Genomic DNA, 26,591 nt, shown 5'->3' with positions numbered 1-26,591 from the left:
TTATCTATGAAGTTGCATTTGGCTGGGACTGAATTGAGCAGCATCTGCAAAGCAACCAAAGGTGCCACAAAAACACATGGCAAAAATAGTGAAATAAGGTTGAATATATGGTTGCATAGAGATCAATACTGGGATTGGATGTAATTTAAAGATGACGTTAATGATTTTTGTAAAAATACGCTGATGGATACACAGCCAGCACATACAGTGTTGCCAACTTAGAAACCTTCTCAGTACATTTAGTGCCTTTAAAACCCCTTTAATGACTACTGAATATGGCTTTAATGGCCTATTTATACACATATACACATTATAGCTCCTTTACCTGTTACAAAGCAGCTAGTGTCTCAAATTGTTTCAATGTTGTAAATGTAAATATTATAGATATTAACTTGTTTGAAATGTATTGTTTACATTTTTAAATGTATAATTAACACATATGTAAATATGTGAGGTAGATTACAATAAGTGTATCAGACATTTTTTCGTTGTAAAAGGCTCAGACTCAACAATTCAGTAAATTTATCATAAAACTACAACAATGAGCTAAAAGTTTTTTGTTAATTTTCTGTGTTTACAGTACAAGCAGCAACATTCTCACATCACAATTCATTCAATGTAAATATTAAAAATATTGCTTAATACAAGTTTTTTTGTTTTAATGTGACAAAAGTTTAGTATTGCAGCTTTTAATGAGCATATGACTTGGTGAGAAAGACAGAGAGACAACTCTGTGCCGGCTAGTTTGCAGTGCAGTGTTGATAGTGGCCCTTTGAGTGGCCAGTGCGGTGAAAGGCTGGTGAGCAGGGGTGACTCGGCCCTCTCCTCATTGTTCCCAGAGCTTGGTATTCCTCTCATAGCATGCCCCAGGCTCTAGAGGATGTGCTTTTAAAGATCCCAGGCCCTCCTAATGGCCCCACTCATCTCTCCAACACACACTGTTTAACAAACACACAACTTCAATTTAACTTCTTTATCCTTCACCTCAGAACAAAAGGTGAGTTTATTCATAGAATTATGTACCAACAAAAATAACAAAGATCCTCCCAGATTATTTGTATACTAGTTTTAATCACACCCCCACCTCCACCCTCTCCATATATCCCACTCTTCCCCTCTCTCTTTCACCCTTCCTCTCTCAGACCTCTGTCTCTGTCTCTCCTTCCTTTTTGCTGAGTGTCCCGCTCAGCTGGCCAGCGCCTTTTCACTCTTTGCTGAGGGAATTGTCCCCTGCATGTCAAGTGTAGCCATTAGAAGGAAGGGTTTGGATGAGAGGTGCTTTTCAGGTCCCCGTCCCCCTCACCTTTGAATGGAGACAATAGAGCTGTTCTTGAGGTCCAGATGACCACACACATATACACCCACTGCCAGGAAACTTTCGAGTGTCCTTCAGCAGTAAGGGCCCGTACGCTAAACTCAAATTTCAAGGAACGGGTATACTACAAAACAAATCCATGATTTCTATCTTTGACTGTAATAACCGCTGTTGTAGTCAAGGCAACAATACTTCAGTACAAGTTTATTTCATGACAAGATCTACAGTTTGAGTCGGGACAAAGTACAAGGTTAGATGTAGTCAAGTCAAAACCAAAGCAAAGCAGAATGGGTGCTATTCGTGGAGACTGTCTTAATGCAAAAAGACCAGGATTGTTCTTATGTTCAGATACCTAATGACCAAGAAATCGGCCAATTAAAAGACAAAATACACACATCAGCCACAGCATTAAAACCAGTTACAAGTTTTAATGCTGTGACTGATCGGTGTACGTTGTTTTCCATGCCCTTTAGCATGACACATAGAAGTGTTTTCTGATCTAACTTCCCTATCAGAAGGAGATCATTTGTATGTGCCTTCGGAAAGCATTACAAATCACTGTTGAAAAATAAATCAGTTTTATGATGTGATTACGCTATGGTTAAAGTTTGGTTAGGTCCAGGCAAAAAAACAAGTTGGTTAGGTTTAGTGAAATATCATGGTTTGTAAAAAACTATTAAACTATTAAAATCAATACATTGTGAAGGTTAGGGTAGCTTCGACGTCATGGTTACGATTACAGACACAGGGTTTAAATTCAGCAATTAATCACAGTCATGCTTTTTAAAAAAGCAACATTGACCGTCGGTTGTAAATGGGAATGAACACTACCCTATTGTTTACTTTTCTTCCTTCATAATTACTACAGCCACTAGAGGGCTTTGTCACTTAAAGGGGCAATATATAAGTATTTAAGTTTAAAGCATTCAAAAATTAACTAACAGTATCATCAGAATGTGAAAAAAGAGTGCATTACCTTGTTTCTGACAATAAGGATGGACGCCCCAACTTTCTGGTAATAAGGTGCCCCCGGTTTGTTTGGAGTATGAATTCAACAGTTGGCCAATTCTTACGCATTGCCCCTTTAAACATAAACATATGTCATTTTGGGGGTCATGATGAGACAACTGATGCTTTAGTCCTATCAGTATCAAAACAACCTGTTCACTTTCACCTCACACATCCTTTTTGGCCATGCAAATTATGACATTTGCTTCTCTGAAACAAAAGCAGATATATTGTGTCAATATTTTAACATTGCAAAACCTCTTGGAGAGGAATTTGGGGTAAATAGTTGGATCAGTTACCTGTGTGACTTTGACATAGATAGCTGCTGTTCATATACAGTTCCCTATGGACTGTCAACATTGTTTTCTTTTAACTGTGACCACATGCTTTTCTGAAAAGGTTCCTCAACTTAACAATTATATTAACCCACACCATGATCTTTCCCAGATCTTAACCAAGTAATTATTTTAACCCGAGCCGCAATCTTTCCATAACCTTCACCAAGTAGTTTTATGTGCCTAACCTCGCCAAACCTTAACAATAGTGATATCACATCAGAAAGCCATCATATAAGTCATTTTGAAGGCAATGACCAACAATTTTGTAATTAGCTTAGAGGACTTGATCATTGGCCATAGACATTTCTTTGAATTTTAAAATAATGAATCATTTCTAAAGGATGAGCAGAGATGAACATCATTACTCAGATGTTTTGTACACTACCCTTCAATAGTCAATGTAAAGGAATTTATTAATCAGTTCACAGGAGTGTGAAGACCATTGTATACACATGTAGAAAATCCTTTTGAAACCTATTGTGTGATGCCAAAAAATGCATCATCATCAGTTGAGATAAAACCCTTTCCTACCGCCAGTTCAGTTTGGGTGGGATGCTGATGGGACATCATGTTACAGTTGCTGCTAGTATTTTGTCAGCCAGAGTCCAGCATCAACACAACCTTTCCCTTTTCTGTTTGATTGGCCAAAGTCAAGAAGCTCCAGTTCAAAGAAAGACAACTGAGATAAATTAGCCTGCTTAAAGTGATAACTGATGGTAGAATTCAGGTAGAGGTAGCTTTGTGAAAATTCAACTTAAAGCCTTACAGGGTTCCTACTGTTTTGTAAAGTGAAAATCAATATTTTTTAGATCATACAACAGGTTTCATGGAACCAGACATTATTAAAAAGTACTCTACACAAATGGATATGAAATCTTTCAGTTTATGTGTAATTAAGAAAAATAACTTGCAGTTATATGTGTTTACTTATTTATTTATTTATTCGGTATTATAGTATAGTATAACTCAGCCTGGCAGGGTGAAATGCCAGTGTGAAAGGATAACAGGATCAGGGCCCAGACATCATGTTTGGCAATCTTAAGCCCAGAAACTATGAGGAAGCTTCTGGCCAGGAAACTTAAAGCACACTCTCTCTAAAGATGCAACGCAAGCTTGGCATTCACCGCATTCTCCACCAGCTCTTTTTATGCCACGGGTGTCAGGACATGTTACTATGTCTGCTAACTTTTTACAAGATGTGGCAGCATGCTTTGTGAGGAGTTGACTTTAACAACCTTATCTAAAAGGTCTGTTAAGTGCCTGGCTTTAGAGAGTAACTTACAGTACATCATAAAAACACACATTAAAACAAGCTGAAAGGGGGATCAGAGGATGGAAGGGGGTTATTGTTACTGTTATGACGGTATTCCCATTCCCACCACCACGGGTTTGCGTAAGCCCCTTAATGGTAATGCGCTGTACAGTCTGGCTCCCATGCTCGCCTCCTTGACTGACAAAGTCACTCGTACCAGTGGATTAGCTGGCTGTACAGGGGCCCTCCACCTGTAAATGGTTGTCGGTAATGTGCCAATGATGGACATGCTGCAGCATGTATTGGCTAACTCCAGCTCTCCGCCGCCCTCCACCTCCTTGTCCCTTTCATGCCTCCTACCATCCTTCCCTCCAACTATTCTTCACCTTCTGTAGGCCTCCCACCTGATTATCCTCCCCCTGCAGGAATAAGAATGTCAAGATAATCTTCAGGTGGCTGGTACGTACACCATCTCATTCCCAGGGCTGATTGCTGACCTCTCTGGCTAATACGTGCAAGGTTGGGAAAACACAGCTCCCGAGGAAACATAATGCTACCTTTGAAAAAAACTCTGGCTTTTTAGTGGACCCCACTGCGAAGGCACAAACAAGCCCTGCTGCATACATGCATTCCAACTCCATGTAAAGACAGAACTTAGGTTTTGCCCAGTTAACCCTTCTCCTTGTTTTGGAGTCAGCCTCAGTCTGGAGTGTTCCTATAAACAAGAGCTAAAGGGGGTACTGGTATAATTATTCCTATGAGATGGAACGACACTCCTGAATAGCATGTGCAAAACTTACCATTAGAAGCCACGTGTAAAGACTGTGAAAGATTAGAGTGCTGAGAGCTAGCTTTTTTCATAATGTATCGTTTTTTACCGCAGCTCACTTTCATGTCGCATTACTGCTGTGCTTTTTATCCTTTTTCTTGAGCTGTTCACAAGGTGTTACATGTAGCCCTTGATGCTAAGTTATGGCTGAAAAGTCTCCATTTGGAGGACAGGCTAAATAGCCACTTAAGGGAGCAAAGTTAAACTGAGACAAAACTAAATTTAATTGACTGTCAGATCTTTTATTTTAAACAATTTTAAATTTGTGTAATTGTAGTGACTCAGTTGCTATGTGATGTTGTGCAGGACATGTCAGGACAGGTATCAATAATTGCATCCTGCATCAGTTTTAATTTAAATCCCATACCTTTATGTGTAATACACACCATGTCACAGGGAATCTTGGACAAAACACTATCTATCATGCACCAAACAGCAGACACACAAAGTTAACAACTAGCTGGTAAAAATTAGTTGAGCATTTAGTGGCTCATTAGAGTTTGTAGAGACCAAAACAGAGCTAAGAGCAGAGGGAATATTACTGACATTTGCCAGGTGGCCAGAAACATGACTCCATGAGGTGTGATGCAGCCATGGTTAAATGAGCATCTGTGAACAATATACCACATAAGAACCTTCTTTTTTTTTATCTCATGATTGATTTTATCTTCATTTCAATATGTTTACTTGTGTTAATACTAGGTAAATTGTTATGTAACTGATTGACCCTAATGCCACAAATTGACTGTGTAGGTTACAGAAATGTTGCTAACTACACCATTTAGTTGAAAGCAAAATATTTTTTCCTTCAACAGTTCTCCATGGTTAAAGGTAGTATTGAGCCTCTCTCCTCTTGGTATCCAGTTACTTTCAACAGATGAGTTGGTGAGTGTACTGTGTGAATGAGAAGCCATGCAGCTCTGAATAATAATGTGAGTCTTAATTAATCTAAGATGAACATTTTTCTTTATCCTGTCCTCCCACAGGTCCAAGCAATGGGTCAACTACCCAACAGTCCCCCCTGGAGATTACCGGCATTGCTGCCTTGGTCAAAGACACTTCAGCAAGGGTCATTTGTGGCTGACAGACTGGCTTCAATCCTGGTCTTCCAGTTAAGGATTAGTCCCTCTAACCTTTCAACACTCCCTGCTTATCCCTTCTTTATCATTTATCTATAAGGTAAGGAAAGGTATTTGATTGGAATAGGAGTTTAAATATGTTCTCTATTTTGGCTAAAGTAGCAAGATATGTGCCCATTCTGACAAACCAAAATTTCCACCGCTCATGGAAAATTACATCAGTGGGTTATTATATAGGGAGTGAAATCATCTTGATTGCATAGACTATACAGTCACTGCAATGGTAAATCCATTGATGAAGCTATTTTACAAGTGTGATTAAGCACACGTCTGTGTGTGTTAAGAACATCCAGCTAATGCCAAAAGAGACACACCTGTGTCTTGTGTCAGGCGTGTGTCAGTCCTGTGTGTGTTCCATAGTATAACCTTATATGGACTGTTTCCCTTGTGGCTTTGCTGTTATGAGACGCAAGGTCCAGCCAACCTCCTGCATGTATGAGTTATGAAATGACTGTCTGTGACTTGTCAGCATGGGTTTAATTGTTTCAAACCCCTCCTTTTCCCCTCTGGTGAATTTTGCTCAAGTAAGTAAGTAGTTTCCACATTCCACTGTCTGTGTGTTGGTGTGTGTTTGTAGCCAGACAAATGTCTGAGGCCTTGCCTCAGCCGGTTGCTCCCAGAGATGAGGTGGAGCACCTGTACACTGACTCACTCATTCATACACACAAGGACTTACACATAAGTGTACATATATACACATTCTACATTGTCTGGCCTTGGGATTACAACTGGCTGTCTTTGTCGAATCATCTGTAGCATCAGAGTCACACCATGGGTTTGGAACATTCATCAAAATAATGAAATCACTGTTAAATTCGGTTAGAGACATTCTTAAGCGCAGAATTCATTTTCTTTTTTGTTATACTCACTTTCTTTCAACTTGCCTTGTTGACTGCTACGTCACTTGCGAGTTCAACCCAGTAAAATATAAGAACATTCTGGGTTCAAACCTTCCACTCTGCTGGGGGCCTTTTTATGTGGAGTTTGCATGTTCTCCCTGTGCCTGCATGGGTCTTTTCTGGCTGCTCCGGTTTCCTCCCACAGTCTAAAGACATGAGTGTGAATCATTGTCTGCATCTGTGTGTCAACCCCCTGATAGACTGGTGACCTTTCCAGGGTGTACCCAGCCTCTCACCTAATGTCAGCTGAGTTCAGTTCCAGCCCCTCTGCGACCTTCAAGGATAAGTGGGGATAGCTAATGGCTGTATGGAAAATATAGGAAATAAGCAATAAGAAAATGACAGCCAGGCTTTTGATATATAATTACCAGGACTATGCATTGAAAGGGGGGCAGCATGGCAGTTCAGTGGTTAGCACTGTTGCCTCAGAGCAAGAAGGTTCTGGTTTCAAACTGGCCAGGTTCTGGCCAGCCGGGGCCTTTCTGTGTGGAGTTTGCATGTTTTCTCCATGCCTGCATGGGTTTCCAAGGGTACTTCAGCTTCCTCTTACAGTGCAAAGACATGCAGGTTAATTGGTGACTCTAAATTGTCTGTAGGCGTGAATGTGAGCTTGAATAGTTGTTTTCTCTGTATGTCGGCCCTGTGATTGACTAGCAACCTGTCCAGGGTGCACCCCGCCTCTTGCCCAGTGTCAGCTGGGAATTGGCTTTTGCCCCCCCCCCTACAACCTTCAAAGGTTGAGCAGTATAGAGGATGGATGGATCGATGGATGCATTGAAAGGACTTCGCTTCAGCTGCATAAAAATGACCATTCACACAGCTTTGACCAGACACTGTTTAAATGTTATGTCATTTTCATACTCAGCATTCAGAGACCTGAAAGAGATCTGTAGAGTGACTGTAAAATATGACCCAATGGGTCATCTGTGCAAGTAGATGATTACCACCAATAGCTAGAGTGACAAAGTCCATGTTAGGAGGAGGTTGAGGTGGATGGATGGGCCAACAAAAAAACAGGATGGAGACCGCTTTTAATTTCTCACGTGAAACCGATCGTTGTCATAATTTTTTGTTGTTCGGCAACCTTAACCATGTGTTTATAATTGTAACCATAACGATGAAGGTCTTCTAACTTTTATTAAGTACTTGTTTTAACCCAAACAATGTTTTCCTAAACCTTACCTAGTTTTTGTACCTAAACCTAACTAAGTACTTTTTGTGCCTAAATCTAACCAAACCATGACCGTTCCACAACCTTAAGTGCATGTTTATTACTGTTACCATGATGACAAAAGACAAGTATGCTGTCCACTGGTATGCTCCTACGGGTCATACCTAAAATTAGGGACAAAACGATCTATATGGTCATTTAGGTTGGACGACTTGTGGTCTATAGGGCATTTTTACTTGCTATAAGGACTTCAGATTTGATGTGGAAAACTTGAAACTCAACTTCAGTCACTTGCAAGTCGTATGACTGCAGATTTGATTTGATGGCCTGAATCTTAAATGATTTGAAACTTGACTTGAAACTTGATCTGTGACTCAGAGGACCTGAGACTTCACTCTACTTGGACAACTTAAAAACTCTAATTATGGGTAATTTCCTTGGACTTGCCCTCAAGGAATTGATTGTAGACTTCAAACTTGAGACTTGACTTGAACATGTCTTGAATATGTTTAGATTTGACTTGGCTGACTTGCAATTCAAATTACTTGAGGATTGACTGGATGGTCTTGATGTGATTTGGACTTGCTCCAAGGACTTCAGACTTAAACTGAACTTGTTTTGAATGACTTCAGACATAACTTGGATGACTTTTGACTTAGATGCTTTCAGAATCGACTTGACATGGATGCCTGGTATCTCAAGTGACTTGAAACTCAACTTGAATTACCTGGTTAAGGGATTGACTTTAATGACTTCAGATCTGATAGACTTGAAACTTGATTTTAATTAGTCTCAAATTAATGGGTGACACATCACCCAGATGACTTGAGACTTGACTTAGATGAGATGTGACTCAAATAAGGTGACCTGAAGCTCAAATGACTTGATACTCAACTAGGATGAATTGAGATTCAAAATGGTTGACACTTGACTTGACTTGATTTGAAAAATTTGAAACTCTAGAGACCCTGGACATGATTTGACATGTTCTTGCCCTCAAAGACTTCAGATTTGATTTGGACATGTCTTGAATGACTTGTGACTTGACTTGTCTGGAAGGACGTCAGATTTGACCTGAGACTTGAGACTTGACTTCTACTTGCCTTAAAAGACTTAAAAACAGCTCCTCATTAAACTGCAAGCTTGTTTTTGAAAATGGAGTCAATCCATTTGTGATTAGCTGGACATGTTATTGTCTGAGAGAGGTGGAGTGGGAAAAGGAAACCATTAGTACCAGGACAGTACATTCCAAACTACGTGATCTGCAAAGGAGAGGGTGTTAACTTATTGCTGCTGTTTAATATGTTGATAATACCCCTTGTGTGGATTTTCTGTTAAATCCCTGTGGCTTTACTACCGCTTGGTTAGACTTAAACACAACCCTTCCCTGTTATTGTAAGGGATTCTCAATGAAGCCAACCCAGTTAGAGCTACAGTTACCACTGATCCCGCTGCTGTTGGGAAAGCATGCAAAGCATCTCGGTCTGTCCCAGTGAGAGCCCTATTACTCATGGTCAATAATCCTGCTGGTCCTATAAGAAACATTCAGATGAAACACACCCAGAAAACAGAAGGGAGGAAACGGGTGGAAAAGAGGCGACAGGGCAGGAAAAGACACTGGAGGAAACAAGGAAGGGGTGGGAAAGGGAAGGGCAGAAAGGGCAAAAGGTGAGGGAAAAGGGAGGAGGTGAAAGAAAGGAGTAAAGAGAAAGTAAAAAGAAATGGAGGTCAGTTCTGATAAGACGAAGTACTTAGCCTTCTATGTGTGTTGGTACTTTGATTTCTGAGTCAACACTCAAGAGAAAAGGATTTTAACTTGGTCATGAACAAATTGTGAAGAGATGAGGAGGAGATGTGTGTTTTTAAAGTGAATGATTAGGGACAATTCCACAGTATTCGCAAAAAGCAAAACCAGGGAACTCATCCTGTTTTTCACCCACAAATCAAAGGGCATCATTGTACTGCCTGTCTTACCCTCTCCAATATTATATAAGGTCTTTAAGATAAGGACCAAATGAACATATTATCATTAAAATAGAATGTTGACGCTGCACATGTGATCCACTTTACCGTCTGTGCCACCTGACTCTAGAGGCCCAATCTAATCAGGTCACTACAGCCTGCTCGCTGCTCCAGGACCAGGCCACACCATCCTTACCTCAGCTGATATGCATGTGGTCAAGAGAAGGAAGTGGCTGAGATAACTGAGGCGTTTTCAGTCAGACAGGCATGAGGTAAGGCATCAGGAATCTCTCCCATGGCATTACCTCAGTCTGCAGGCCTACAAATGGCTGTTATCATGGCTGTGTAGAAAAGAAAAAAAAACAAGAAAAAAAACACACACACACACACCCCGGAGGTGGTACCTATTTTAGGCACTGGGCCCTGGTTCATTGTCATTCTGAATGTCTGCTGTGGTAGATGAGAATACCTTGACTCATAATTTCACATTATGAGGTTTGCTAGGTTTGTGTGTAATTAAAGACCATGCCTGCTCTTGTTCAAGCATAGAGTGTTTCAGTTTGTTAAGTGATTTCACACAATTTTCCTAGAAGCTGAAATAGGTTGCAGATTTTTTTGGGGAGTTGTGTTGCAGGCTGAGATAGCTGTGAAGTAGGCAGGGTTAATTTCTTCTTGAATCCTTGTCTCATCTTGTTATATCTTCTAGAGCAATGATCACAGTAACCTGTGCAGCTTCCTGGCACAGCCACAAGGAATGTTCAGAATGTACCTGAAAAAGTCAACAAAAAAGTATTTAGGAGACATTAAATTTGGCAAAATGACTGCCTAGTACAACAGATGCCTTTGTTTTGTCTAATGCGTGGGCGGGGATCTTATTCCTCCACTGTAATCTGAGATTAAAAAAAAGAAGTGTAGGGGAAAAAGACTTTAGAGGGTGGGTAACTTCAGATGGTATCTCCTCTTCTGCATCATCCGAGCCATCAGGGACAATCAAATACTGTGTGTGGCACACTCACTCACCCTGATCCTGAGCCAAGGCGCTGCAGAAATTAATTTTGATCTAAGCGATATGCACAAGCCTAAACCATGTGTCCACGCCCAGAGAGGACCCCACATCAGAAGCCATCTATATCCATTTACCTCTAATGCTTTTACTTTGTGCCCTCTGCAGTGCCTCACGCGCAAGGCGACTAAATCAACAGGAATGTCAATATATCAAGCTCTCCCTCTTATGTGCTATACCTGCAAAGCTATGTGAACTTGTCCAATCTGATAACGAGCAAAAGTAAACGGTCCTGTCACTGTTCATCACTCAGAGATACCACAGATTTGTTGTTTTTACCTTTGTTTCTTCTACCAGGCACGTGTTTGGAAGAGTGGAGCATTGTTTTCCTTCACTCTGTAGGGGGAAGCCTTTCAGCATTATGTAGGTAGCGTACACATACGCACATACAAACAATTTTATTTCGCATACTTTTAAGAACTTTTAAGGACTCAGTTTCATTCCCTTTGGACTCATGTAGTTGCTAACCGGTACTATTAATCTTAATCCCAATAAAAAATAAAATGTGCTGAACGCACAATTTTAGGCCCACAGTTAGGAAAGTTGGTTGACAAACATTTTGTAATGTTATGAGAAAACATAATTTGTAATGGTAATTTTGAGAAAGATGTCTCAGTACTACAAGCAAAAAGTCTCAATGTTTAGAAAATAATATTTTGTTATAAAATCATAATATTTTGAGATCAAAGTCATCACAGGAAAAAATTGTAATATTTTAAGTAAAATGTTCTAATAATTTTTCTTCTTATACTTTGGCCTTATTCTTATATTTTCATGACCTTCTTTCATAGTATAGTGACTTAATTATTTTAATATCATGATTTTTTAATTAATGTTTTCTTTTTTTCTAATTATTTGTCAAAGTTACGACTCTCTTTTCAAAATATTATGTCATTATCCAAAATATCATCACTTAATGCTCAAAAATTTCCAAATTTTCCCCCCAAAAGTCTGTTTCTTTTTCACTCAAAATTATTAGTTTATTTTATTAATAATAATAATAATAATATTTGACTTTTTTCCTGAAAATATGATTTATTCTCATACAGCACAACTTCTCAAAATATTATTATTTTTCTCTAAAAATCCAACTGTATTCTCTTAACCGTGGCCTAAATGCAATTTTGATGAAAACAAATTGAGGACACCTATTTAGCCCCAAATTAGATGTAATATCCATAATCCACCACTGCATATTCCAAAATCTGTTCCCAAGTGTGCCACACATACACTGTGTGTACGTATCTTTAAGATGCTGGCTAGACACAAGTAAGACTCACAAACACTCATGCATTGCCAGATTAAAACACAAGAGCATCACTTGTTTTTCTATTATTGAAACATCTGTCAGCAGCTCCTTTGTTGTAGTCATTCCAGACCAAAAGGACTTTCCCATGAGGTCATACAAAGACACACACAGTCTCTTGAACACAACAGAGGATGTTAGTGTCCTGACAGCACTGTCATTTCTACAGCCACAACCCACCGACAATACAGAGCGAAATTCTTCCTGAATTACCTAGAAAGAGAACAAAAAAACAGTTAAGGGCAAATAGGGCACACTCCTACAACATGCTCTACTGCAGTTTGTCCCATCAAGTTTTAATTTACTAAAAGAATCTTCCTGGCATCAGTGTCTCTGAATTTTTCTCCTTTATAGTGGCCACTAACATCTAAACCTATTCGTCTTCAGTTATGCGTTTTCTCTCAACAAAGGTTCCTCTCTTCTTTTGATGCCACGTTTTTTCTGAGTCTTCTTCACTTTGACTCAGCGCCCCCCCCACCCCCCGCTTCCTCCTCCCTGCATATTTTGGTGTTGTGTTTTTGGTATGCTCATGAAAAGGCCCGCAAAATGGGACAATAGGGCACCTGCCAGAATAATGAGCCCTCAGAGAGAAATGCAGCTGGGGCTGAGAGTCATACAGGAACGCTGATGATGGCCCCACTTTAAAGTGGTCAGAGATGATCCTCAGCCACACCTTATATCCCCCTGGCTGGAATTTCCCCTCTGACACACGTGCGCACACACACACACACACACACACACACACATACACACACACACACACACACACACACACAAAGCAGTCATAGTCAAACATAAGCACACACACACATAAGGTGCACACACTCCAGGCACAAGGAAACAATGTTGGAGATAAATATACAGATCTATTGTATCTCCCTTGTGCCACGTTTGTTTCAAAGGAGTATTACTGTTTGTCCTTCTTTCTGAGTATGTGACTAGGTTCATTCACATACACTGCAACCGTCACTGCTAGCCTATCAGTTAGCTGACTATCACATACACTATGTCACTTGAATGAGGACAGAAACTATGCTCCTAAGAAGACAAAAGCCAGACTGTTTACATACTGGTTCTACATTTAACTCTCAAGAGAACACAGGACATTAGTCACGAGGATTCCTTTCCTTTTTTAAGGTTGTAAAAACATTCCTTCATCAGTCCAAAATACCATCAGTAAGCTAAATTTAGTTAGTCAACAGGTCCGGGGGGTATTAAAGGCAAAACGTCCAATGGCCTGAATAATGTTGAGAAGGGGAGGAGGACGTGGGTAAACAGAGATTGAGGGGGTGCTGATTATAGAGCCACGTGGTGTGTTCACACAAAAGTGTTTGGAGCATTTTCTTGGAATGTTCACCTAAATTCATTTGGGAAGGGGGAAATAGTACTTGTCATGCTCAGGCTTCACCAAATAACTACAGGGAAGCAATGTAAAGATGTACACTGCAAATAGAATTGGGATTTATTTTAGAAATGGAAATGATATTTGTCCATTAATTGATCTACAGTGATTGAACAGAAAAGTTTTAACAATTTTGATAACTGTTTAACTGTTTTAAGTTTTCACAAATAAGAGGGTTTGCTGTTTTTGCTATATCCTTTTAAATTGAATATCTTCACATTGAACCATTGGTTGAACAAAACAAGCAACTGAGGACATCAGCTTGAGCTCTGGGAAATTGGGAAATTGTGTGGCGTTATGCACAATCATGGTTTCAAACTTCTTGAATACCTCCCATGTCCAATACTGCATTTCAAATAGGTCTGGTGTTGTGCTCTTTGACAACCATTTCCCTGGTTGGAAGAACAACCGCGTCAATCAGAGCTATTTTGTAGGTAGGGACTGAGAATGGGAAAGTCATCTTTCTATGAACCCCCACCAGCCACCACATTTCCAAACAATTCTCAGGCCAATCCGGACAAGTTCCAGCTGTCCTTGGATCCCTCTTTGATCTGGCCTTTTTGTTTTTGTTTGGGGTTTTTTTGCATATTACTTTATGGATGATAGAAAGTGTATTTTGGATCGGGTCAAAACATTTGGACCCTTTAGCCTTTCATACAACTTTTGTTAAATTGTAGGGAGCAACAAGGAATAATTTTTTTGAAAACCTCTCTAACCTTGTGGTATGACACTGACTTTTGTCTAAAAGCCGTGATTTTTTGGAAAGGCAACAATGCTAGAAAAGCAACCTTTACTTTACAGCTTTGAGCAAAAAAAATAAACTGTAGGTAAGATTAATCTACACCATTACTCTTCAACCCCCTACCACCTTCACTGACTCCATCCATTCCCTGTGTCTGGCTTTCAAACAGCCAGCACCGTGTTGCTTTACTTCTGTACTAAAGGTGAGTGGAGGTGATTCTTAGGCTAGCATTAGCCGCCATAGACAACACAAATGAGGGCTTTGTGGCCCCTGAGTGTGCCTTCTGTAGTCTGGGAGTCAGGAGGTCAAGATGGTGGAAGGTTGGGTGAGGAGGTGAGAAGGTTTACAGGCTGAAGGGGAGATATAGTTTTTGGGGGGGCAGCAGAGGGGGAGGCAGATTTTGGTGACAAGGCTTTAGTTGTTTTTCTAAACTGGGGAGGAACAACCCTGACATTATGACATTGTGGACTCACAATTGTGGACAATACACACATACAACACGTGCTGTGCCATTTTAACCCCGTCAGCTTCTTTACTATAGTGTTTAGGAGAGAGAAAGTCAAAGAAAAAAATATAATTACTTATCTGGTATCAACTCGTATAGAGGCAGTGTTAATGCTATTAGAAACCAAAAGTCCGTGTTAGTGCTGGTGTCGTTCAACTTAAATCTGTCTGCCAACTCCCAGCACACTGCTTCCTAGTTCTTTTGACTGAATTTCAATGTAAAATTATTCACATGTTGAGAAGTCAATAAGAAAGCCACTGGTTCACTGTTATGTTGGTAGACTGATTAGGGCAGTTGCAGTGCTGCAGGGGGTGAAATCCAACTAAAATCTTCAGTCTTTCTATTTTTGTTGTCTTTATTACAGTATGACAGAAAGAGGAAAAACAGAAAACATTAGGGCATCGATACAGAATGTAGCTATAAAGAATGTTTGGATTAATGAAGTTTTTCTCTCATTAGTCCTCAAAAATATGCTTTCAAGTTGTAAAGCCTTTTTTCTCCTCCAGTAATCCGCCTGAGAGAGAGAGCTTGCAGGGACCACAGTCCACGTCGCTCCAAAGGTCAAAATGTCACTTTGGGTTGTAGGAAGAAGTAAACAGGGGTGGAATAAGCCTCCTGTCTTAGGGGGCCCACCCCATAAATCCTCAGAATAAGAGTGCCTTTACATGATCTCTAGAAGCTGCAACAAAGAGTCAGGCTTTAATCGCCAGCAATAGTTAACAGCTGTCAGTCCTGCATAAAAGACTGATATCATATGTTGAGGAAAAACATCTTTGTTGTAGTCAGATACACTTGATAAGTTGAAAAATATATCTCTAAAATACCACTGGTGGAATATACGTGAGTGATCAGAAAATTCAGCATCAAAACATACCTCCAGGCCACAGAGCCAAATACATGCTACCTGAAGCAGAGGAATGCCTGGCCCGGGGCAATGAATAGTCATAAATTCATCACTGAATGTGGACCAAGAATGAATGTTGTTGTGGTGATAAACCAGTTGACCCTGTCAACTTGGCAGCTGTCATGACCTCAACCTGTGGTGGTATTAGATGTGGAAGGGCAGTGGGACAATATTTGTTTAAGCTGATAACTAGGGGTTGTAGAGGTTGTGTGTGTGTGTGTGTGTGTGTGTGTGTGTGTGTGTGTGTGTGTGTGTGTGTGTGTGTGTGTGTGTGTGTGTGTGTGTGTGTGTGTGCATACATATTTGTGTTTAGTGTCTTACCTATAGTGCATATGCGTGAGTGTGACTTTGGGAAAGAGCACATGTGAAAGAGAACGTTGTAATCTGCACACGAGCTCGCTAAGCAATGGATTTGTACCTAGGCTCAAGTGATTATTGATATGAGTATGGATGCACAAGCAAATACACATACCTATGATGTGATTTTGTATGAGTGAGTGTGTGGCCCTGACTGCTGCCATGAACAACAGCATGCTTAATGGCCTACAGCTCTTGCTCAGTGCCATTAACATTCCAGCTGTGGAGATTTTGGCATGCATTGAGAAGCATGACAAGACAGCTACACATCTCTCTCTCGCTGTCAGTACAGACTGTTGTTTGTCTAGAGAGATATGTGCTCCACCAAGGAGATTAAAAACAGTCTCAGTTGCCTCAGATCATTTGTGACAGATCGTTCTTCTTCTTGTTCACCTGCTTGTCAGTCATACGCCCCGTAATGTTGATTTGTTTTCTCCCCTTTCTTCTCAGAGAGACACTCCGCTGTTGCTCCTGCTGCTGACTCATCCATACAGCTACAGGTAAAGATTTAATTATATTAATCCCTCCCAAACCCGCATTTGCCCAGCACGCAAACAAATCTCACTGCATTCCATGGCAGATCCTAATAGATACATTTAGAGGCAATTATCTGGCTGATATTTTACAGGGACACGTAATGTGTTTTGCTAGAGTCTCGCAGAAACATCACATGAAATCTAGCCGTTGGTAGGTGTTGGCACAAGCAGACATTCAGTCTGCCAAGTGTTGACACACTGCTCCTGACATTATGGCAACTGTAAAGCTACTTTGAGAAACAGAATCATTGTGAGAGGTGTTGCCAGGGGAAGCCGCTCTGATGTAAAAGACTGCGTGGCTGAACACAGGCTCCCCAGGAACGCTACTAGTTTCCTAACACACACATGTGCTCAAAGATACAAACTAATACACAATTATCTGCATGTACATGCAAACAAACATCACAGACGCTGCAGCCAAAAAGGAATCAGGCAGGTATGTTAAGGTCTGTATGCTGGCAGCCACTAGGGATGCCAGTGAAGCTGTTAATCAGTTGTAATTACTCTTCTACAGCTCCAGCTTGTGAGAGACACTCATTCCTGACAGACACCAGGAGAGAGAAGTTTTGTGTTTTAACCAGTATAGACGGAGACTGCAGTCTACGTGTGTTCTTCTTGCACTACTCAGCTATTTCAGCCCCACCTTTTTGTTTAGGGAGGTATCAGGCCAAAGCACCTTCCATTGGAAAAAAAACCCAACAGATTGAGATATAGGCCCAACCCATTTCTCATCATGGGGAAAAACACAAGAAAGTCTCAAGAACATGACACTAAAAAGAATTTAAAGTTGCAAAATATTTAAGAAAACATTTTATTTTACATAAACTGTACAGATGAAATTTATTTGACTAAATGATTCTTATACAGGAACTAAAAATAACTTTCTTATTAAATAGAAAACTGAAACAAAAATAGAATTAAAGATGAAAAATGAAGTGTTGCTTATTGTACAAAACAGAGAATGAAAATAGAGCTAAGAAATGAAAATTACATATCGTACCCTGATACAGTGGTAGGCCTTTTGCAAATAATCAAAAACAGCATTGTACACAATAACTCAATGGCCTTGCCATCTTAGTACAATAGCTAAAATCTTGGCCTCTTTGGTTCCATTAATTAAAATACATTTGAAACAAAATTCAATTTACTTCTATAAAAATAACATTTCAATGGCAGTTTTTGTTTCACTAATCCTGCAACTTTTCAGTGCAAACATCACAACAATCATTCGCTTTGGAAAGGAAGCGAAAGATTACATTTCAAGTATTGATAAAGAGTTGAGGACTGAAGAGAGAGAGAGAGAGAAAGCGAGAGAGAGAGAGAGAGAGAAGGAGAGGGAGAGAGAAAGATGAAAAGAGAATTCAGTCTAATAGAGAATGTTGAGTATGGGTATAGGTTTCTATACATTGCATAGCTCATGTGGCACTTATTTAGCTATAGGACAGGACACTCAGTACCCCTTGGAAGGCATTTCTTTATACAAGTGCTATTCAGGGTGTGCATTTCAGTTTCTGCAAGTGCTGCACTGCACTGTGGCGACCCACTGGGCCGAAACTAGAGTCTCCGTGTCCGTCGGCCCAGTTCTACTGAGCCTTAGGGCCCAGGAAGAAGCAATTCTCTCTCTGTCGCTCCCAGCACACAAGTGAAGTGCACTTATGAGATCTATCTTCACCTGGTTGTCATGGTAGCAGGGCCTGCAGCACTCTTGACAGACAGGAAGTTGAGGTTGAGGGCCGCAGTCAACAGCAAGAATGACGACAACAACAGCAACAGCAGCAGCAGCTATGTGGAGGACTTTATTTTGCAACTGTGCTGTTACGGAGTGTATAATCCTACAAGGCATTAGGCGCTGCCGGTCTAATTCCACCAGAGAGGACAGTCAGACTGTGTCTGTCGGCATAGTAGCGAAGTGCTGGTGTTCTGAATTGTATAAGCTGATGGATGGTCAGTGCTTTATAAAAACAAAAGTCTGTCATGTGCTTAAAGTACTTAAGAGGGTTGGAGGAGCAGGATGGGGAGTGTAGGGGTTGAAGCCAATCATGTCATTGGCTGATCCTGTCACTTTCCTTAAGCGCTTGTTATCTTCATTCAAGAGGAGATGATGGGCCATTATTTTTTGACTAGAAATGGCAAACTAGAGCAAAATATGATTTGGTGATAATCATTCCCTTCTCATCCCACTGCTGACCAGTTGTCACAAAATGGACAAAACTAGGACAGCAAGCATGTCACTCAGTCTGATAAATACACACACTCGTACAAGCACGTGCAATCACTCACATGCACACATGGACACAACACTGATACTTGCATTTGCTAGATTGGACCAGTGTGTGTGTTGCTTGCACATACAGTAGGTATAGATATATTGTATATGTGTACCGTACAATAACGTCCTGTTTGTACAAAAGGCCTTTCTGACTGTTCCAAGTTCAAATAATGAAGAGTCAGTGTGGACTCAAGCACAGCCACACTCCTCCACAATCATGTTGGGCACATCCCTCTTGACTATGTTGTATTCATCGTCGAAGTAGAGCATGGACATAGTACTGAGCTTGGTGGGGATACAGCAGGAGTTGACTGAGCCCGGGCTCATGCCTCTCATGCGGTACTGGTTAACTACTGCGGTGTGGAAGGATGAAGCCGAGCCCGGCACGCCTGCCATGTAGGCCGGGCAGCTTCCTTCACAGTAGTTACCATAATAACCAGCTGGCGCAATGATCCAGTCGTTCCAGCCAATAAGGCGGAAGTCTATGTAAAACTGCTGCCGACAGCATAAGCCCCCACTGGTGCCGTCACACTCCAGCCCCCGCTTACGAATGCGGTGCTTTCCATCCACCTGCCTTGCACGAACTACCAGGAAGGGCCGGTGGGACGGATCACCTGGGTCCACCAGCACGGGAGCCACGCCAGCTGTCTCACAGCTCTCACAGTGGACCTCCAGGTCCTGCCTCCGGCTGCCTTTCCCAAATACAGCCCGTACCGCCTCTGAGAGCGGGAAAGTATGCCAGCCACTGCGTTTCAGATCCACCCGCTTCTCCACCAGGGCCCAGCGGCCTGTTCCCCCTCCACCACCACCTCCCGGGCCGCCCTCTGCGCCGCTTGAAGCCCCAGCCTCCTGGTAGTGGATCTTGACTGTCACCTTCCTCCGGAGGCCCTTCTCAGGACCAGCTGGCAGCACACGGAAATAGAGCCACAGGTTCGCCTGGGACACATACAGGTTCTGGTTGCCCTCGTTGGAGATGAGGAAGTACAGACCAGACTTGGAGGATGTGTGCCCATCTGTTGGAGACAGGAAAAACAGAGGAATAGTTTATTCTCAATCTGCAATTTATACAACTCAATGTAAATGCAGAAAAACATGACACATTGGTATTTGTGTCAATCCTATGGCTTTGATCGGCAGAAAGATTTTGCTTTGTTGTCGTGACGATGGTTCAATTGTTATCGCATGCCAAGAACATTAAATTTCAGTAACGTCATATCAGATCAGATGCCAGAGATCAAAGACAGGTGTTACCACCCTTGACAGAAGAGCACCATTTTATCACAGGTCACGTGACAACTTTATCCACATCCATGACAAGTGAGCCAAAAGCATCGGCTGCTGAAGAACATGAGATGTGACTGGAAAGCTCTGGAAAATTTCCAGTAAGTTGATCTTGGAACACATTTCTGTTAATTCAGGAGAGAGGGCTATAGACTGTTTGCCTTTTTCACACATATAAACACACACACATGCACACACACACACACACACACACACAACATATGCTCACATAGAAAGCAGAAAGCCCCCACCACCACCACCACTACCACCCACCCACCCACCTGCCCATCCCAAAGAAGGGCACAGCTTTGTCTTTAAAGATCTGTTTTCCCCTTGTTTTCTCTGTTCTCCCTCAATCACTGTGTCAGGTGACCTCTGTGGGAGCTCCTGATAGGCCAGCTGTGACAGGCCTGTTCTGGGATCAGGCCCAGTTGGCTTAAGATCCAGCTTTGTAAGTGACAGGGCCAAAAAGGGAGAGAGAGGGAGAGGTAGGAGAACAGAGAGGAGGAAGATGAAGCAAAGGAGGAAGGATGCAAGTGGAAAAGGTGGGAGGGTAGTGGACACTGCCAAGGCTCCCGGGGGGTTCACTGAGTTCGCTGCTAGTGCCCAACCTGAACCCCACCCCCACCCTACCCCACCCCTTCCCCCTCCTTCCAGTGTAAGCACCCTGAGAGTGACAGCACAAAGCCCCCTGTGAGGCACTGGGAGACAGCCTCGCTGCAGCCCAGCATTGAAACGCGTGGCTTTGCAGCAAAAAGCATGATGAGGCAAAAATAAAAGCCATTTACATGACACTGGCCACTTTCCACAGCTCCACAATGAAGAGATCCTGGGTGTCTAAAGGTGGCAATGGGCTCTCTCTAGCAGTATTTTTTTACTAGCCCTAATGATGTCTTCCAAATTACCCTGAGGTAACTATTGAAAGGTTTCTATTTCTGGAGATTTGGTACAATGTGCTCAAGCAGAGCAGCGCCTTTGAAAGCAGCTAAATTACTTTGTTTGCCGACTGATTAGTGTGTGTCAGTGTCAACAGGTGGCCACCAAAGACGGGCCCCCTCTTTAAGGCGCCTCACGCCTCATCCTCCTGTAAACCACTGCTTTACGTTCACACAGGGACCTGTTCAGACCAGCTCTCCGCTCTATAACATGTCGGCTGAGAGCTCAAGTTTTTCACACACACACACATTTGCATCCATCCGTGTGCTGACACACACCAACCCCACGGGAAGCAATACATCAAATATTAGCCTTCTCCGTACCAAAGCCTGCGGGTAAAGTATCGAGTGCAGTGTGTACTTATTGAAATCCATCTGTAGTAAATGACATAAATGAATGAGCTAAACAGCAGCTCTTACCTGCATCTGCTGTAAAGGCTCCTCAGGCTGACAAGTACCTAACCTCACCTCATGCAGTGCGGTGAGTTCGTACTTGCCTCAACAGCTCCTAACTTACAAAAAGAAAATAGGCATCGCGCAGCAACGAGCACACGGTGACAGTGTGATAAACAGACAACGTAAGTCAGAAAGTAAAACTGATCATGAATCTAAGAGCTCAGCTGTTTCTTTGGTCAGACAAATTAGTTATGACTTTGTTTCTGTCATTGTTTTAATTAGTCTATCAAATCTTGTAAAAAAAAAAAATAGTGAAAAATGCACATCACAATTTCCTACAGCCCAGGATGAAATGATCAGATAGCTTATTTTTTCCAACCAATATGTCAAAACCCAAAGATTTTCAGCTCACTATTACATAAGTCAAAGAAACACAGCAAATCCTCACAACTGAGAAACTGGAGCTAGGAAATGTCTGGCATATTTCCCTGAAAAATTATAAACAATCAACTGTTTGATTAGTGTCTAATCTTTTCCGCTCTGATTCATAGCCACACTTGACAGCCTTTTATGAACCATAGAATAATGAAAGGGACAACACATGAAGCAGTGATAATGGGTTGTAACAGATTCATAAAACTATGAATAAACTTATGAAAGCATTGCAGCCGCTGTAGTAAATGCAGATAGAAGAGGAAATAATGAATTTGAAATTTTCAAAAATATGAAGTACAGCTGAGATTTAGGATATCAACTGCGTAAACTGTCCTCTGGAGCTTTCAGTCATATCGTATGATCCTCATCAGCAGAGTTTGCCAGTTGTCACAGAATTGTAGTTTTCTCTGCAATTTAAGCACTTCTGGTCAACGTTTTCTTCTTTTCTAACATCTGCAATCCCAGGACAACTTGCAAACTCCATCTGCTGATGAAGATCACGGTAATGTATATGAGAGACAGCAACAGGTATTGAATGGACCCTCAGGTAAGACTGCTTTATCAACTGCTGTTTACAAAGTAAAGAATGAACTGCCAACCTAATGTACAGCTCTAGGAAAAGTATTTTGAATGGTAAAATAAATATAAAACTACATTATTTACTTGGGGATATGAGATATATGAATGCATCATTGAACAGGGCACTAAGGACCACTCAGATATGCTTTAGTCACCTTTAACATCACTTCTACAGCATTTTTTTTTTTTGCCGCGTACAAAAGTTCGATCATACAGCCTACTAGGTACTGTACTGAGATCGTACATCAACATGCCACATGACTTCTTTCAGCTGAGTTCCTTTTAAGGAACAAATTGTTCTTTTCATTCAGTGTTAGCTGGCCCTGACACGCCTCGCCTGACCCCGCAGTGGAAAGGTTGCTAGTGAGTATCAGCAGGCAGGACACCTGGGTGGGCTTGGGAGGATAAAGAGCTGCTTCAGCGTGTCTCCACCTGTGCCACCGAGTCAGGGAAAAGGCCATGGAAGCAGGCAGGCAGGCAGCTCCAGAGCTCATTACTCAAACCCACTGTTGACAAAGACCACACGGCGTGGAAGGACAAGGGCTCAGCATAGAGCATTTGTGGTTCTAACATGAGCACAGAGGTGTGTACATATAACAGCCATCCCTCAGGCCCGAGTCTCAGCTCTTCAGGAATTCCACAAAGTGTGCGGAGGTGTTGGATGTAGGTGGAGAGGATGGAGGGGTAGGGTTGAGACACTGGACTTCTGGCCAGAGGTTAAAGCTGCTACAGCACTAGGTCTGTTGTTGTTAAAGCTTTACTATCAGGGACACTTTTAATAATGTTGCATAAATCATTTATAGGATCACCAGCTATACAGAGGCAGCCAGGCCCTTTGATTGAAACACACACTTGTGAGTGAATGTGGAAAATGTCTGGACCAGGTCCAGGAGCGCCATGACTGACAGTTCCTCATGAAAGAGTTGTGTCCCGAAGTAAACCTGCCAACTGATCCTCTGGTGGAACCGGGTCGGAGTTAATGACCCCCCTAATGAAGTCTTAATTCCATGTCTTGGACCAATTGCCACGAGTTCACTGGGTCCAAACGGCTATAGCGATCAATCAAGAAGCGCAGATCTAAATTTCTCCATCGACCCCTCTCCCTTTTGACCCTCCTCCCCTGCCTGTGTTCCCCGCTCCGCTCCCGTGGATACGGGACACAAAATCCTTCAGCGCGGACCCATGGGACCATGTCAGGGGAGAAGGGAGATTGGCATCGTCTCCCTCACCTGCCTGGGGACCCTTGGCAGACCTCATACCTCTGTGCTACCGCAACTGGAGATAAGGAGCCGCGGTTAACCCTGTGCCAAAGGGGAAGCAGAGGACATAAGCTGACCTCCCTATTCCACACATACACAACGCACATATACACCTATCCACATCCATTTGTTGGCTCGCTGTTGGCTAAAAATATGCCAACCTCACCCCCCAACCCGCCTTGTCCTAAACTGTGACAACAACAATTCAGGCTCCCTCATGCTTGGGGGACAAGCTCCCCTGGCTTCAGAGCTTTCTGGAGACCTTGCCTCTGAGCCATGCCCCGGCTGGCAGCATCTGATCTGGGGGGTGTGAGCCAGCTGGCCAGGAGGCAGACGGGGTCTAGGGAGCAGGGACCCAAGCCAGCTCCATGGTACAATGCCACACAAATGCTCAAAGGTGTGAGGACGAATGGAACTAGAAAAAACAGAAATAGAAGAAGAAGAAGAAGCAAAGGAGCCCAGCGAACCTTTAGAACGACAAAAGCATTCTTTACAGCACTGCAATATGGGCACACACACACACAAACACACACACACACACACACACACTCACAATATCACCCCCCGCCCCATGCCATCACCAATGCCATACCCCTCCACCCACACTCCTCCAATCCAACCCATCATGGACTCAAATGTCTCATGCATTATTCTGAGCAATATCTTTTGTTTTTTTCTGCTTTTTTTTCTTCTTAAAGTTGACATGTTGTGTTCAGTAGGAACACGTAGTGCTCTTATAATAATTGCCTGGCTTTTGTTCCCTTGTCATGAGGGTGCTCAGATCATTCCCATTGGAAGGCAGGACCCAGCAGTCCATTCAGGCTAATTGTACCGGCAGGGCCAATGGGAAAAGACAGGATGGTGTGTGTGTGTGTGTGTTTAAGACATCCTATTTTGGTGTCTTAATTGTATGTTTTCTTTTTGTTAAACAAACTGTTTGTGTCAAAGACGTTCTCACAGCGCAAACTGACAATTACTGGATTTTGTCAAGCACAGATGATTTTAGTTGTGTGCGTGTGTGCGCGCGTGCGTGTAAGCCTGTGTGTGTGTGTGTGTGTGTGTGTGGGGGGGGGGTTCTCTTTGGACTTCTGAGAATTAGTTAGATACACATTCTTAGAGGAAGGGATAAATGGCCAATTGAGGGACTTTGTCCGTATTTAAAAGAGGGCTTTATACATTGGAGTATTGAGTGTGAGCACAGCTTTAGTGATGAAATTGGATTCAGAGGTTCTTTTTATCCCCTAGACAACACATGGGGGTAATTTAAGGACTCTTTCTTTAGTTTCATTTCTTTTGGATTTCATCGGGCTAAAACAGGATGTTTTAACACCAACCACTGGCCTCAGGCAGGAGTAAACTGTGATGTAATAAGATGATGAAAATGATCAATGGACTGGATCTAATTACTTTATAGCATAAAGCAAACAGTTGCTGTCCCCGTCTCATCTATTCTGTCTCTGTCTGTTAATCAATTCGACAGGATAAGCCTAAAAAAAAAAAGGGGGGGGGGGGGTACCGTGGATGAATTGACACTGCCGTTTGGCTATGAACTCACCTGGTTCCCGGCACTGCCAAAGTATGCATAAAGTCAAAAGGTGAATGGGTTCATCCAGGGGTCGATTTAGATGTGTGCAGTGAATTTTTGATTATTACCTGATTCGGCGAAGCTGATGATCTCAGAGGTCTCCGCTTGGACCTCGTTGTTGAAGGCAGCCTGCCCGTCAAAGCTGGGGATCTCCACCCGGCCGTCCTCTCGCACTTTGCCGGCGTGCAGCCTCCTCAGCGCCGTCACCATCGCAGCCTTCGGGATGGGATGGGTGATGTTGGGTCTGTCTCTCATCTGCAGCCTGTTCAGTATGTGCCTCTTCACCGCCTCCAAAAAGTCTATGTTCACCCGCTCCGTCTGATCCGGCGCCCTGAGGCCGCAGGACGTGCACGACTCCTGGGGCGAGCTCTGAGTCTCCGTCCCTGTCACCGAGCTGCAGCGCACGGAGAGAAAGCACGCAACTAGGCAGGACAATGCCAGACTGTATAAGCTCATTTTCCTAAACTTAAAGTTACAGTCAAATGCTATTCAAGATAAGGATGAATACATTAAATTCACACACTGAGGTTAAAGCTACTTTTAATTTAAAACATTTGAAAGTTCCGGGAGGACATCCACTTGTGCTCCAAAAGTCATACGGCTCAAGGTATCCACAGAGGCCAACGAAAGCTTTGTATTCCCAGTCATACAAGAGTGCTGCTGAAATTGTGAGGCTAATTAACTCCTGTCTTTCAACATTCAGAGATCCTGCAATGCGTCTTTTCTCTGCGCAAGATAAAAGTTCATGTGTCTGAACGCGAGGCGCACCGAGGAGTTATGATTGTTGACGCGCTTCTGTCACACCAGGTTCAGTTCAGACGTGTAATCTGCCAAAACACACGAGGACATGAATACTGCCGCGCCGACGAGTCTAAATCAAGCCCCCTTCGGCGTCCAGAGGTGTTCGGTCCCGTTCTTCCCATTCAAACAACATGGAGAAACTTCACCCCTTCGGCGGCGGTCCCAAGGAGAGCACCAGCGCTCGGTTAGTCCCGTGTAATTCTGTGTGTGTGCGGCTGGGTACCGTGTCCCGTGCGCGCGGCTGTCGACCGTGCCAGCTCCGTGCGTCATGCAAGATGCTGCTCACTGAGACCCTTTTCTCCCCGTGCAATCACGACAACAGG

The 26,591-nt window shown here is 42.5% G+C and overlaps 1 protein-coding gene across 1 annotated transcript; it reads right to left on the bottom strand.

The window, feature by feature from the left end:
• Positions 1-18,015: 18,015 nt before the first annotated feature.
• inhbb (inhibin subunit beta B) lies at positions 18,016-26,588 on the bottom strand. The gene is made up of 2 exons (XM_040148650.1): positions 25,536-26,588; positions 18,016-20,010 (listed from the first exon to the last, which is right to left on the bottom strand). Exons 1-2 carry the CDS (start codon positions 25,921-25,923, stop codon positions 19,187-19,189), a joined length of 1,212 nt encoding a protein of 403 aa, XP_040004584.1. The 5' UTR covers positions 25,924-26,588; the 3' UTR covers positions 18,016-19,186.
• Positions 26,589-26,591: the final 3 nt, after the last annotated feature.

The sequence above is a fragment of the Xiphias gladius genome, chromosome 16, assembly GCF_016859285.1.
Source record: "Xiphias gladius isolate SHS-SW01 ecotype Sanya breed wild chromosome 16, ASM1685928v1, whole genome shotgun sequence".
NCBI classification, from domain to species: Eukaryota; Metazoa; Chordata; class Actinopteri; order Istiophoriformes; family Xiphiidae; genus Xiphias; species Xiphias gladius.
This window is presented reverse-complemented; position numbering and strand designations above follow the sequence as displayed.